This window comes from Excalfactoria chinensis, chromosome 1 (assembly GCF_039878825.1).
Source record: "Excalfactoria chinensis isolate bCotChi1 chromosome 1, bCotChi1.hap2, whole genome shotgun sequence".
Classification (NCBI taxonomy): Eukaryota; Metazoa; Chordata; class Aves; order Galliformes; family Phasianidae; genus Excalfactoria; species Excalfactoria chinensis.
This window is the reverse complement of record NC_092825.1, coordinates 108,904,563-108,920,377: the sequence shown is the minus strand read 5'-3', so window position 1 is coordinate 108,920,377 and position 15,815 is coordinate 108,904,563. Positions and strand designations below refer to the sequence as shown.

At 33.6% G+C, this 15,815-nt stretch overlaps 1 protein-coding gene across 17 annotated transcripts in view; it reads right to left on the bottom strand.

The window, feature by feature from the left end:
- DMD (dystrophin) overlaps nucleotides 1–15,815 on the bottom strand; it is a 1,110,121-nt gene that overhangs the window by 562,826 nt on the left and 531,480 nt on the right. For 16 of the 17 annotated variants that reach the window (XM_072349305.1, XM_072348356.1, XM_072348443.1 and 13 more), the window contains 2 exons: nucleotides 10,940–11,134; nucleotides 3,733–3,905 (listed from right to left, as the gene is read on the bottom strand). In XM_072349305.1, the coding sequence (XP_072205406.1) occupies nucleotides 3,733–3,905; nucleotides 10,940–11,134 (368 nt within the window). Of the gene's footprint in view, nucleotides 1–3,732; nucleotides 3,906–8,213; nucleotides 8,274–10,939; nucleotides 11,135–15,815 lie in introns of those variants that run through there. The other variant, XM_072349473.1, reaches the window with a different exon arrangement.

Here is a 15,815-nt window from a genome sequence, read left to right as displayed (position 1 = left end):
AAAATCCAATCCACTCACCTCCTGTTTTTTAAAAAAAAAAAAAAAAAGAAAAGAAAAAACAACAACCACCAACAAAAACACATGATAGATCTAGGCCTTAGTCAAAACATTATCCTGTTGAAAACTTAAGTTCTGATGAATTTGTACTTTTTCTTTGAAGTATTTCCTGTTAACTTACAGAAAGTACAGTATGAACACTTATTCAACTACAGGTAATACAGAATGGCACACTCACTGTGTGAAATAACAAGGTTTTCAAAGACTGTCAAAGAACTGGATTTGTGAGCATAAACACTCAAATAGATTTTACAGTGTTGTTTTTTCTTGTTTGTTTGTTTTTAAATTGGAGCATGCTCTGCTGTAAAGAAAACTGAAAATATAATTTAATTTCTTATAAGGTGCACACTATAAAGCTAGGAACGAAATAGCTAGATGTAAATTGGGACATGTGTGAAGTACATTTTACACAAAAGAAAGATTTCCAGAATACACTACCAAAGTGTTCAGTTTAGTTTCAAATATTTCAGTGCTATCTACAATTACTGATTACTGATCAAAACGCTGAAAGAATAATATCTGAACATAAAGACAGAAGCATATTTCCTTATATGAAATTCCTGTGAGTTTTTTGGAGAAGGTAAATAAAACGAATGCAAATAACATAAGCAATCATTCCACCCCTATTTTTCTGTGCCAAATAAGTAGTCTGTGGCTTAATATGAACTCCTAAGGCTTTTACTAACATGCAAGATTGCAATCTACAAAGCTTCCTTTCCATTCCACTACATCTCAAATGACACCTCATTTAGATTTTCCACTTTTCCACAAAATAATGACCACAAGTTCCTCAGAATTGGCCTTAGACATTTTGCAGATGTTTCTACAGAACACCTGTGATTTCCAGGTAGTTCATAAACACCTAGAAAATCCATTTTCAGTTCTCCTTATGCCTCATATGCAATTTTTTTCCAAAAGGAAAACAGCTGTATAGTGATATTTTTACCACTGATGGACCTATTCATCATTGCTATCAAGTGAGATATTTAGATATTAGATTATAAAAACAAGAAAGTAGATATTTCTTTCCTTAAATGATAAAGCAGTGCTAACACAACAGTCTAAGTAACTGAATTTCTCCTTGTTGGTTTGATGCCAGGATGCGGCCAATGCTAGCCTCTATTGATGCAAACTTTGGGAATAAACATATTCCTTTCTGTGTTTCATCAAGAGCAGACATTTCAGCTCCAGTAATGACTTTTAGAGCAACAACAACTATTCATAAAACACAAACTTAAAGCAGGCATTCGACATGTGTTTTTTTGTTTTTTCCATTTCTATGAGATTTAGAGGAAGTTATCTTCTAGTATCTGAAAGTGTTCTATGTTACAGCAATTAGAGCAATAACTGACGTGGAAATTACTTGAATGACTTCAATTTTATTACAGCTCTTTGATTTCCTAATGCCAATATTCATAAGTGAATATTCATAAATGTCTGAAAGAGTCTAGGAAAAAAAACATTACACCACTATTAACAAATACAAATAGTAACAAATTTACTACTAGCGGTGGTAATTTTTTTCCTGGACCATTTCAAACTTGGAATGTGCATTTCTCTTACATATGCTCCATGAAAGCAAGAGAGAGCTCCAATAAAACTTCCAAAACTGTCCTAAAAGATCACCATCAGTAATGCATCTCAAAAAACACAATTTCATCCATGTCTCAATGGAAGATTTACACTGATAGTTTAAACCCTTACAGACACAAAATGCTAGAAGCAAAATGCTGAAGGCAGTATTGTCTTCCTTTATCTCCTCCCAAGCATTCATGCACAGTCTAAATGCACCTCACAGATCTGCAGAAGCTACAGGGACCATCTCAGAGTTCAAACAAAACCAAGTAAATGGTGACACAGTATTACTGACACTACAAACAAAAGCTTTAAGAGAAGAAAGGTGTGTGATTCTGGGCAACATCCAAGTTTATAATCACCTTGAGTTGGTGCCAATCATCCTAAAAGAGGATGACGCCCACAGGCAAACTCAGGCTGGTGAGAAAAATGACACTTTATACTTCTCTAGAGCCTTTATCTGATGGCTTAAAAATACCTGGCAAACACTCAATTCACCTCAGAATATTTTCTGCTGCTGGCTTAATAGCACTGTCGTCTAAACAAAGGACAACTGCTAGCATTGGAATAGCTCTGTCATCAAAACAAAGGACAACTGCTAGCATCGGTGGACCAAGCTTTCTGCCAACAGTACTTCTTCAGTGGAAGAAAATGCATATGGGAAGATCTTAAAATTTCTCAGAGGTTGGTCTCTGAAGTACTGAGACCAGTATCTATGGCTTTAGCCAAAGCCACCACTGGAGAAAGCACAACACTAAGCACCCTGCTTTTGCTATCTGTGTGAGCAGCTCAGCTCCGGACTGACTTGTTCAGAATTTTTGTATGCGGCATCATGCTGAACAGAAGATTATTTCTTACCACACTAGAACCAGGCTTATTATTTAAAAAGTGATATTCATTTCAGAATCTCAAAATTTTGAGACAAAACAGAGGTGACATGAAGATTACTGAATCATATTTTGGCCACGATTTTCTCTTTTCTCTCTTTTTAAACTTTACTCCCTCTCTCCATCAACATAAATCAAAGCCACTGACTGGCTGACAGCTGAAAGATCATGCCCCTACAGATTTGCAGTGACAGCTATAGACTAATATGTATGTCCTTTGTTTAAAAATGTTACCAAGGTTTGGACTGTCGGACATGATCAGCACAGTCTTAGTCCACAGGAAGCATTTTTCTTTCTTCTGGTTGTCGCTTACAGGTTTGGATTTGTATCCCTTCCTACTATACAGCGCAAAAATTATCAATACGGTAATTAGAGTTGATACTCTACTACATTTCAAGATGCTCTCTTCTGGAGTAGCATATCAAATCAATTTTTTAATAGCAAGTTACCTGAAGGTACGTCTGAAGTGTCAACCTTGTGAAATTTCTTCATATACAAGCATTTTCAATATCAGATTAATAGTTTACACTCTCAGAATTATCAAGGACTTTTCTGAGGTAATTCAATAAACATTCGAAACAGTGATTATTTAAGCTAAACTTATTTGTTAACTATTAAGCAACATACTAAGAGAAATAAAGTAGTAAGCACCACATGTAGGAGATCAGAGTTTTATTTATTATCTGTTTAACACCCTTCTATTTTTCTTCTTCATTGCCTTGCCTTACATTAAAATGATTAACATACAAGGAGACAAAAAAAGTGACATTTAGACCTGCTACCAATATTACCTGTGCTCCTTAGACATACAGTTAGAATTGCTCTTAGAATTAGTAAGTGCCTTACCATTGCAAGGGATTTTACTCACATCCATCACAGGTTAAGATTTCTATGTCAACAGTACTTAGTATCAGATAGTTATTTTTTTATACCTATACTATCTCAGATAAAGGTACAGTATTTGTAGTGACACAAACACACATGCAGTACCATCCCTGGTTTTGGACCAATACAAATGACTGTTGGTCAACAAATTTTCAATTTTACAAAAGTACTTAAATTATAATTTCCTATAAATCTTCTATGCTTAGTTAGAAAACTAGCACAGTTTGCAACTTTAAGAGACACTCCTGCAAAAGGAAGAATATCACCAACAGTAAACCAAAATATCATCAGATGCCATCAGAAGTAAGGACTTTTAAAATTCACTTACGCTTGTCGGTCCCGGTACAGCTTGTTAACTTTCTCCCATTGGGAATTCAGCTGAGTCAGCTTGTCTTGTATTTTTGTGGTTTCCCTTGGTGTAGCACTTTGCAAATACGGCGTCTTCTTGCTTTGAATAATGTCCATGTGACTCTGGAGTCTCCCCAGGCAATCTTTAATGTTCTGTAACACCATGATTTTTAAAAGAAAAACAAGGTATCAGCTGTAAAAAGTATTGTTCATAAGCAAAAGACAAACAGGAAAAATATATGTTAAACAACAGCTCAGACAGTGATATTTTTTTCCAATACAGCCAGGTAATAATGACTGAACACCCACTCTTTCTTTGAAAATGTAATTAACTACAGATAAGAAAGGAAATGGCTGGAGGGGAAGCAAAGGTCTGTCGATTCAGTCCCTCATTAATCCCCCTGTGCCAACATTACAACAGTTTTAACCACATTTCTTCTTAAAGAAAACAGAACGAAGTCCCATCTTGCAGGCTCTTGTTTGAGAAAGTTCTTTAGCTATTTGACATTTAGGCTCCTCTCTTATACTTGCTTCAGCACACATGAGTTACAGAATAGGAAAATAACTTATCGGATATCAGTCATTTTGCCTTTTTTGGAACATTCACAACTCAGTATTTGTTTTTCTTCACTTAGCCCTTTACACCTAGCAATGCTCAGTTCTTTGCACTTTAGAGAAACACAAAATGGGTAAAGATACTGTTAACTAAGTGCACAATGCAGTCTGTCAAAAAACAAACAAAAAACCCACAAGAAAAAATAATTTTTTGAGGGCCTTGAATTCTTTAGAATGTGTGAAGACATTTAAATAATTGCTCTCAGTCAATAGCAATCAATTATGCAACTACTAGTCCATTCAGTCCCACAACTGAATTATGCAGATTCTCTTATTTTCCTCTATAAAGCAATATGTGAATATCTTGTGTATTTCTATTTTGAGGTTGTTATATTAAAACCTTCAGAATCATTTGAATGACCGTATTTGTTGGAAAACCCAATGTTGAGCAAAAAATATCATCATAAACTTTCTCCCTGTAAACCCATATTTACAAACCAATTAAGCAACATTTCAGTCTACCATGCAAATGGGCAGAGTTTATTCTGATATTCTTCTTTACCAGAAAGAAGACAAAAATTTATTTTGGATCAATTGAAAAACATGAGGTACATAAGCTTGCCTTTCAGGCTCACAGTATGAATACTAAAACCAGAGAAATAAGTACTGATTTGAGAGGAAAAACATACCTTAAATACAACTAACTTGTTCAGCTTATATATATATATATATAATTTTTACAGTACAGCAGTCCTTATAACAGAGGGTATATATGCTTGACTTGATGTTCTTTTGCTCACCTATTCCGAAGAACAAGTAACCCACTTATATAACAACACAGTACAAAAGAGATGAAATAGAGGTTTGATCCGACAAGCTCTTGCCGATTGGGACAATCTGAACTATACAAGCTGAAGTCCAGAGCACATTATTGTTATGGAGGAAACAATGGCCAACTTTGTAATAGGCTGATATATTTCTGTTTTTAATGTTCATAAAGCTAAAACCTTATAAAATACTTTCAAAAGGTTCTTATATCTCCTATCATAAAGATCACAAATTTAAGTGTCATTTAAATTTCTGGCACAAGAATTAAGTAATGGACCAAGAAATCTATTTCATTGTTCATACATACTTTAGCATTTACATACACATGCTCACATATATATACACACCTGTATATATACACAAATTTATATATATATATATTTACTTATTTATATGTTTAGGATGTGCATAAGTAGATTTATGTGATAAGTTTAATATGTAAATAAAAAAGTAAAAATTTGGGGAAAACAAGTCTAAGATCCCATATATGGAAGATATGCTAAAGTTTTGGAATATCAGTATTTACATATCCTGACTTTTCACTTCCCTCTACTCCACAGCTCAGAAACCATAAATTGGAGCAAAAACAGCCTGTGGAGAAAACCAAAGTTCTGTAACTGTACTGTATATGTATAACATGGTCAATACTGGGAATCCATGGGAGACCTTAGCAAGCTGTGAGGTGCTAAGCTTCATTAAAGATGATGAAAACAATGATTTGGTAGAGGAGATCTTAAAATTAGGCATTGATTCACTGTGATGGTACAAAGCATAAACAGCACAAAAATGGAAGCATGCAAAATTTCATCTCTGTAGGAAATTATGCTTAATAACATTATATCTAGCAATATTTTTTGGTTAAACTCAAAGCAATGCCATGTCGGTTTCCCTTTTTTTTTTTTTAATTTTCACAACCCATATTTCATAGAATAGAATAAATCCATTTATTGAAATTTATACAAACGAAACAGCATTTATATACTTCAGAAGTGATATGAGGAAAATCTCAAACTGTTCAGAAAGAGTCACCTACGGAAAGGCATGTAATTTCTGAGTTTGGATTTTCTTTGCTTTTGTTTAGAGCAGAGCTGTTACAGATAATACAGATACAGCTGACCTTCTATAAAAGAAATCTACAACCAAATGACATAAGATTGAAGAAATGAGATCATGTATATTTGTGTCTGCACACACATAAGTATTTCAGACATATACTCCATCTATCATTCATATTCAAGAGAATAGCTCCAAGCAGTTAGCCATCAAAAATGCCTTGGGAGACTTTGTAACATGGTTAACAGAATTGCACAAGGCTTTAATTTTTAAGAAAGAAGGATTATACAGAAAAATCATTAACAACTGAAATTACAGTAGCCTTTGGGGAATGATCCATCTCATTGCTCTCAAAAACAGAAATCTGAGCGATAGGGACTTGAAATCCAATTCATTTTCACAACTCAGAATTTGCCTTTATCTGACATAAAGATTAAGTCACATAAAGATTATACTTGCAGATCTCACAAATAATAGATTTCTTTCTACTTCATTATATTTCTGTACTATCATCAAACCCATTAACAGAACAGCTGTTAGTAATCAAGAATAACTGAAAAACAAACAAACAAACAAAAACACCACTCCAGGAATTACTTTTAATTTTAAAATCTCTATACACTACAATTTACAATAACTAATATGAGTATTATTGCTTTAATAAACTATATTTAGAGAAGATGATTATGGAGATATTCTGGATGTCATGATCACTGAAGCATAATGCTTAGAAGTAAATACTCTGTAAACCCCAAATAGGCCACTTGAGAAATCTCTGCACAAAAAGAAGTTCTCACTCAGTAGATGAAGGGTAATAACTATCACAAAGAGGCAAAAGGATAGAAATATATTTATAGATAGACAGATACTTCCATGCTGATATTTAAGGAAGTAGAGCAACAAACAACCCAATTTTTAAGTCTAAGTAAAGATCACTGGAAATAAACAAGAGAATGAACCAGAACAAGAACTATTAGAATGATTAAGCAAGGAGTTGCATACATAAGAAAACTCTTCCTCAAAGAACCAGATGGCTTTCCATATTAAAACTATTATATAATTGAAAAATATTATAAATAAATGTAGAATCATATTTTACAGCGTTCCACTAAAATTAAGAAGATTTAAAGAAAGCCCAGAAAACCCACACAAACAAAAACAACAACCCAACAGCCTGATTAACATGGGCTTTGCTGCAAACTTGCAGCATTAACTATGTAGAGTAAGTAGCTGCAGAAAATAAGAGTTTTAACATCACAGTTCATGTAATTTTCTCAATGAGTAGGCCATGACTACGCTGAGACTGTAACAGCAATTCTTAGCACAGAAGGTTATTAAACACTTTCTCACATACAGCTATAACTGAAAATACAATGACCTAAAATCCTAATAAGTATTTTCATGGTATCTTCGTGTTAGGCACTCACTTCTGCTATGTTTTCATAAGCAGAAATATGTTTTAACTCTCAAGTTGGTAAGCACACATATCATACTAATTAATCTGGAGCTTCAACAAGACACGTAGCTTACATGAGATCACCACCACAGAGGGAACCTCTTAAGCAATAGCAGCAACATAACTTGATTTACTTAAAAAAAACAAACAAGCAAGCAAGCAAAAAACAAAAACAAAAACAAAAACAAAACAAAACAAAAAAAAAAACAAAAAAAAAAACAAACCAAAACTTCAATGATGCAAAGTTAAACATTTATTTAACTTTCAGGAAGCATTTGGAAAATTCTGGTACCAGAAAGGATGGCTAAACACTCTAAACTGAAAGGATATGAAAGTATCCTTGTACTTAATCACAGAATGAGAGCCACTGAATGTAATTGCAATAAAAGCTACACAGGAAACTCAGAGATTATGAACGCAGGACCAGGATGAAATTCCAGAAAACTGCTGTAACATGATGGAAAGCAGAGCAATGACAACAGACCAGCAAGGCCCAAGGCTGCAGCAAGTGAGAACTTGCTCAAATCCAACCAATGTGGGTGCAGAAACAAAGGAAAGAAACTGCTCACCTTTAGAAGGCCTAAGGTACACAGGGATCTCCTTACAGATACCCTTGCCTCCACTGCCAACCCTTAAGTGGGGTCTCTGAAGTGGTGGATCCTGGTTTCACTCTTTCCCATCACTCAGGTGCACTGCATGCACCTGAGTGACCCTGGGTTGGCCCTGCCTTCCCACCAGGTGCTTCATCACTGCTTCAGGCCCTGACTTAACATATCTGCTACAGTCCTATTGTGGAAACAATAAATTTTTCTCCCAAATTGAAATGAAACAAGTCACCATCAATAGGAGGAAAAAGTACCATAATGTTTTTGCTAGTAACAAAAATCTGCTCTTTTGAGAGCATCTCATTAAGCTCAGTTTATTAATCCTTCAATCTATGAACTGTGATTTCCCATATGACCAGGTGGAGCTCCATCTTTGACAAAACTGTAATATTCAAACTGTTTTTTAAATAGTGTAAATACAGTGCTGAAAAAGTATGTATTATGTATTAGGACATGCATTACAGAACTTTTAATAGGGTAATAAAAATACTGCAATCCCTGATTTTATGAGATAGAAGGACCTGGTTTCTCCATTCCTAACACTTACTCAGACTTTCAGTGAATGTTCCTAGAAGCTGGTTTCAGTGGACTTAGTAAATGTGAAAAAATAAAGAAATAAAATCATTACAATTTAGTAAATATTAGCAGTAATATGATTTTGAATACACATATTCATATTTTGTTATTTTACATCCCTTTGATATAAAAAGTGACTGCTAGAACTATCTCTACAATTAATAAAAATATTTTTTTCATTTGTGTTGGGTATTTATCATATTGGATCACAGCATTAACTAGATTGATTTCAAGCATTCAGATTTAAGTCCAAATATACGCATTTACTTTGGAGAAGAATGCTCAAAGCAGTTAACACTGAAAGATTCTTATAAATCTTATTCTTATAAACTTATTTTTCCTTCTAAGGATTAATTGAAATGGATCATTTATGAATGGGAGTGAAAAAAAAAAAAAAAAAAAAAAAAAAAAAAAAAAAAAAAAAAAAAACTTACAAACTCAGTTTTAAAACACAGAGCTGTTCACGACAGCTTTGTAATTTGATTCATGCAAATCCGCCAGGGATAAAAATCAACCACAATTTAATTTCAAACCTTTCCCAACCAGCTGCTGAACAATTTATGCACTACTTTTCTATTTTTACTGCAGGATAATGACAATGATGAATGCTTTTACTTCAAAATAAATATTCATTAAGCAGGCTCAAATCAAAACTATACCCTTCCAAAAGCCCACAGATGTGTAAGATCCATTTACCTCTTTTGAGAGATTTATTTGGATGATGGAAATGTGCCTACAAATGCATCTCGTAACAATTTAATAGCTCAGTTAAATTAAACCTATGGCAATGCTTACTTCTATAACCTCAGTAATCAATATTATTAAAGTCGGTGTCAACTCTAATAGCAGCAAACGTACGTGGGTGAAGAACAGATTAGCTATGGATATAAATCAGACAAAGATGGTCCAAAGATCAATAGGAAGTCAACTGCCAGTAAACTACTTGATCTAGGTCACTGTATTTCCAGCCCATCTAGTAATGAGCATAACGAATTTACAGACACGGACAAAATGTTAGTTCATTAGCTGTGATTTACATGGTCTACGCCTGTTTTTTTTCTGTGTATGCGTCATTCTGACAAGAGTGGCTGTTTAGAATGAAGAATGACAATAACATTGGCACATTCTGTGATCTAGAAATTAACAGTACAGTCAATACTCAGAACCCCTTTAACTTACTAATAATACACCACAAGATGAAAAAGGAGCAATCTGCTGTTCCTTCACACAGACCTATTGTCAATTATCCTCTTGAATAAACATATATATACACACAAACACACAGATGCTGTGTGTATATATACAAAGGTATCTATGCAAGAACTATAAATGCACTCCTTGAGGGCACTTCAGATCTCCTTGCCAGATCCCCTATTTCAATTATTCCACAAAGCTTATTTCATCCGTATAACTGTGGACAAATTCTGGTTTCTTTGAGCTAAAGTTTCTTTTGGTTAAAGACTTTCCTTCCCTGAATGATCACAGAAATAATGGAAATGTAGTCTTCATGCATTGATGACAATTTGAAATTGCTGTATTATATACAGCAGTTAAGCATGATTTTTTATGAGTTTACTCACAAACACTATTCTGCAGAAGCAGGTAACTCATTCACCTACTTAGCCTTACAACTTGTTCTCTTATTAAATCATTCCGTATTGAAAAAATCCTCCAATTTCAAGGGATTTCACTTTTATAAGCAATGAAGAAACTGGACCATAATATTTAAAGTAAGTTACATCAACAGTTCTGAATTAGACTTCTTCTAACTGTATTAGCTAGATATTGGACAGACTGTATAGTTAACTACAACTGTTACAAATCCATGTGAAACAGATAAAAACAAATGAAACCATCAGTGCCCTTCCATTTCATAGCATAGCATAGTCTTCATATCTAAACATCTATATATGCATATATATATATATATATGGGGGTTGGAACTTCATGATCCTTGAGATCCCTTCCAACCCAGGTCATTCTGTAATTCTGTGATATATGCAGTAATCACAGAGATATTGAGTACAATGAGTGACAGGGAGCACAGACAGCCAATAAAAAGCAGATCTAAAATCATAGAAGCGTAGTATTATAAAGAAAACTTTCCATCTTACCTCGAGACATTCTTCTTGTTTCAAGAGATCCTCACAGTCCTTAGCTTTCAAAACAGGAGAATTAAGGCGTTCTTCTACTTCAGACAAGGCTTGCAGAAGCTGAAGGATCTCTGCCAGGTATGTAGAAGGCACATAAGTGGTTTCCGCAGTCATACTTTCAGTCATCACAAAAGTTGTATCTTCATGAACTGTTTGCTAGTATAGATATACAACAGAATGTTTCCTTTAGTTTCTCACCTCTACACAAATGTACAATTTATTGCAAATTCCAGCTCAAGTCCTAGAACCAATTAAAAATAATTTGCAAGGCCAGAAGCAGGAAATATTTGTGTTATTTTACAAATATCACTCACAGTCCACTAATTTGTCTGAAACAGCAGGCAGTAAAATTGACCCATGGGGAAGTATACAAACTTTTCTTCTCCTTTTCCAACAAAATGTAGATAGAAAATGCAAAAGTGCTTTGAGGTTATGATATTACTGGGATTTTAGTGGTAACAATTTTATTTTAAACTGTTATATCTCTAAGAATGTGTCCTTCTTTATAGAAATTCCATGCATGCAAAGTGCAAAATACTGCCATTTCAAGGTGTCAAATAAAATAATGACTTCCCTTATAGATACGGTTTCTTAGGTTACATGCAACATAAAACAACTGGGTCGGTCAACTCAGTATTTACAGTAACATACTAAAATATCTCTTTTCAACCTCAAACATATAATCTGGAATTTCATTATTTGAATTGTCTTTAATGGACAAAATTCACAAAGGAACTCCCAGCAATACATTTCTTTAGAAATATACATATATGTTTTTGTTTTTTTTTTTACAGAGTCTTGATGGTCATTTGGACAAATCTGAACTAAACTAAACACGCTATTCCAAAAGCACATGCATACACCAAGTGTTAAGGGAGCCCTGAGTATACTGTGTCAAAGAAAACAGAGTGTTGATCTACAGGTTTTGGAAAGATATTGAAAGATATTAAAAGATTTTGGAAAGATAAAGATATATTGGCACATATAAATTCTCTATATTTCTAATTTGATGTCTTTATAGACCATAAATACATAAATAAATACACAGTAATACCAAAAGGTGTGCTTGGGGCTTCATTTAACTAAACTCCAAATAGATGTTCACCTGTATGTCATTATATATATATATGTATATAAAGTCTTATTTGATAAGCATAGATTACTATTTATTTTATCACAACACATAGGATTTCTAATGTGGCAGCACAAATTCACCAATCTTGGTGCCTTCTCAAAAATACAAACTTTACTAATTGGAGACCTCAAAGAAATGATACAAACAATTGTTGGTATATTCAAATATCACATCACTTAGATGCTGCAGTCATAATAGAGATAATCATGGATTTTGGAGCACTATCTGTGAAAGACAATACATCTGTGGTTCTGGAGAGAACAGCATCATTAGTAAAAGAAAACAAAACCAAACACTATTTCCCACACACTACCTCAGCAAGGTGTCCCACTTTAATTGATCTATTTTCCATATCCATCTTTTCATGATTCTCCCCTCTGTAACTAGTCTTAGAAATCTGATTCTTCAATTTCCTTCAAAAAGTCTTAAAATATGCATACACACATTTGAGTAGATGTATGCATATTACAAATAAAATCCATGAAGTTATCTCTAGATTTGTATTATTCTGCTGCATTTGCTATGCAAATTTAATTGCTCTGCATATACTTTTTTAACAAGAAGACTATCTCAGGACATCTGCTAACACTGAAAACTCTTTGCCATCATTTCACTACTACAATTTTTATTATATAAAATAAATTGTTAAAAAAATTGTTTCCTTTCCTCCCTCTCCCCCCATGTTTCATGAATCATGCCCTGCAAAAAAAAAAAAAAACAAACAAAAACAGTTTACCCCAGTTCACCCAAAGTAAAAAGCTGTCCACTTTGATTAGATAATGGGAGATCCTCAATAAGCCACTGAGCCATGCAGTAATATATTTCTGTTCCTCAAGACTGTGCTGAGACACTTCTACATACAATGAAGAACTACTTCATGACAAAACAACAGCTTTTCCTTATTTAAGAGAGAAGACAGGGGTGCAAGGCTACTCACTCAAAATAAGGTTACAGGAACCCATTAAATGACACACGTAAGATAATTAAATTCTGACATTTTATTATTCTGCTTTTCTAATCTGAATTTAGTCTAACAACTATGTATACAAACAGTATACACACAACAACCGTTCACATAAAATCTGTGCCTTCTTGCTCTAAAAGAAGATTCCTGAAACTGGACAAAAATCAAATAGAAATGTGATGTGTGATCACTTTACAGATCATTTTGTCTAATTACAGTAATGCCAAAATATCCATCCATTTCCTACAAGTGAGTGATGGAACAGTACTCTTCCAGGAAAAATTTACTAGCATTTGAAGGCAGGGCTGAACTTTATATGATCTATATGGTTTACTCATCCCTCAAAGTATGTGTAATATTTAACTCCCATCCATGCTTTTGAGATGCATACAGCCACAATTTCATAATCCCCATTACAGGAAACTTAGCACTGTTATTTCTCCCAGCTGGACAATCACTGCTATAGTTCTATAGGAAGGATGACTCAGGAGATTTCTAGTTTAAGTGAGCCATTGTTAAACTGTAAGTCACTACACCCAGATAAATACATAGATGAAACAGAATGTGAAAGAAGTCCACCAGAACCTGCCCTCATATTTGGCAATATTATTTCATACTTTATTCCAAAGAGTAGCAATCCAAATGAATTAGTTGCTGAATAAATGAATGAATCTGAAACACGATGAAACTGTAGAAGTGGTTTTTCAAGACACTGTAGGAATTCCTTTCATTCTGTCTTGCCTTCGTTGATAGTAGGATAACAAAGCCAAAGGCAGAATATGGCACCTTGCACTAGGTACTGGAGAAGAGGCATGCCTCAAATTGATCATTTCAATCAGAAAATAAAGAGATTTTTGTTTTGTTTCTTCCATTGTTTGCTGGAATTGTCACAAAGACACAATGTGCCCTAAATTCTGAGCAAACATCTTTACCAGAAATGAACAGCTGAAACTGAAGAATATAGTAGTATCATAAGAAGAAAATCCAGAAAACAAGTAGATGGTAGCAGCTGCAATCTACAATTACTAGAAATAAAACCAAACCAATAAATATATGTCATTACTGATTAAAAAATGGTTCACCAGAAGCAAAATTGGTGAAAAATTTACAAAAACTAAATGTAAGACAAAATAAGAAAACTGAAGTTTTATATTTTTTTTAAGAATTTCTTTGAATGCACCACTTTGAACAAAGTGGCAAAATAACATTAGATAAGTATTTGAAAATACCTGAATATATATATATATATATATATATATATATATATATATATATATATATATATATATATATATATATATATATAATACAATATATAATACAAAGTAATGATGGGGGAAACAATGATATAAATGACTGTATTCTACCAGTTTCTCTGTAGAATATGTTTTTATTAATATTATTGTTATCAATACAATAAGCAGAATTTTCTTCCCTGTAACTGCACATTTTAAATTAAGAGATAGAATCTGTTCATAAATGTGATTCTACATACGTGGAATAAATAAACCACTAAGTTCTACAAGGTACAACACAAAGATAAGAAATACCTCCACAAATTCCCCCTCACAGAAAAGACCAGTACATGAAACAAATAAATGAATTCAAACCTATAGGAGTAACGTAGTTTTGCCCACATATTTCCCCACAAGATGCACCTGAAATTATTCCCTATCTCTACAACAGTATCATCTATTATTGTCACAGTTAACTAGCCTTGGAGCATGCTGTATTTGTCTGTCTATTCACATATATATCTCACCTATCTCAGTACATTCATTTCCTTTCCTCATTCTGCAAACGGAATGATCCCAATATAACTGCAAGAGTCCACAGCCCCTAAACCCCCACCTATTTTGTGTTGACCTTGACAACTGATATGTTTTCGGTGTCTTGTCACTATAGCCACCAAAACTAATAGCAAGTTGCTGTGGTTTTAAGTTAATAACTTCATACAAACAGCATATGCAGGAGGAGTGCAGCAGCTAACTACTGTACCATGACACTACTCCTGCAGCAATCTGATGAGAAGTTAAAGAAAAGACAATGAAACACATGCTTCCTTCCTGAGGTGAACTAATGCTTGAGAAAATATTATTTACAAGCAGCTATATGATAATATGAGAGTGCAAAAATCTGTCATCTCTGAGCAATAAATGTAGATGCACTAAAAATATGAGGCTAGCCCATAGTTATCACCAATATACGGGAAAAGAATTAAAAATTTAAAAGCCTGATAAAGTGCTGTCAGAGATCAATAACATCACTTTCCAGAACATCTTTATATGTAAAGAAGTTTATATATACACGTTCCTAAGCCAAATGTGAGAGATTATATCAGCTAACGTTCAGAAAGATAAATTCTGTATCTTCACTTGCTATCACATCTTACCTGTGTATTTATTTAAAATGTAGATCAAAATGATGCAAAAAATTGGCATTTGCTACTACAAAATTTGATTTCCCTATTCAATCACAAACAAGTTATTTATCAGTACAAGCGGATACATTTCTTTCAATTACACAGAAACTTTAATCCTCACTACAGGAGTAAAAATGTATAAAATGCTTATGTCATTCCATAAAGGAAAGGTCTTGAATGCACTGAGATGTAGCATTGAGCAACATGGAGATGTATTATGAATATATATATATTTAAGAATCACATTTTTAAGTAAGATTGTAATATTAATGTTCTTATGTGATTTTTCTGTTCATGATTGTTGTCAATAAAGACC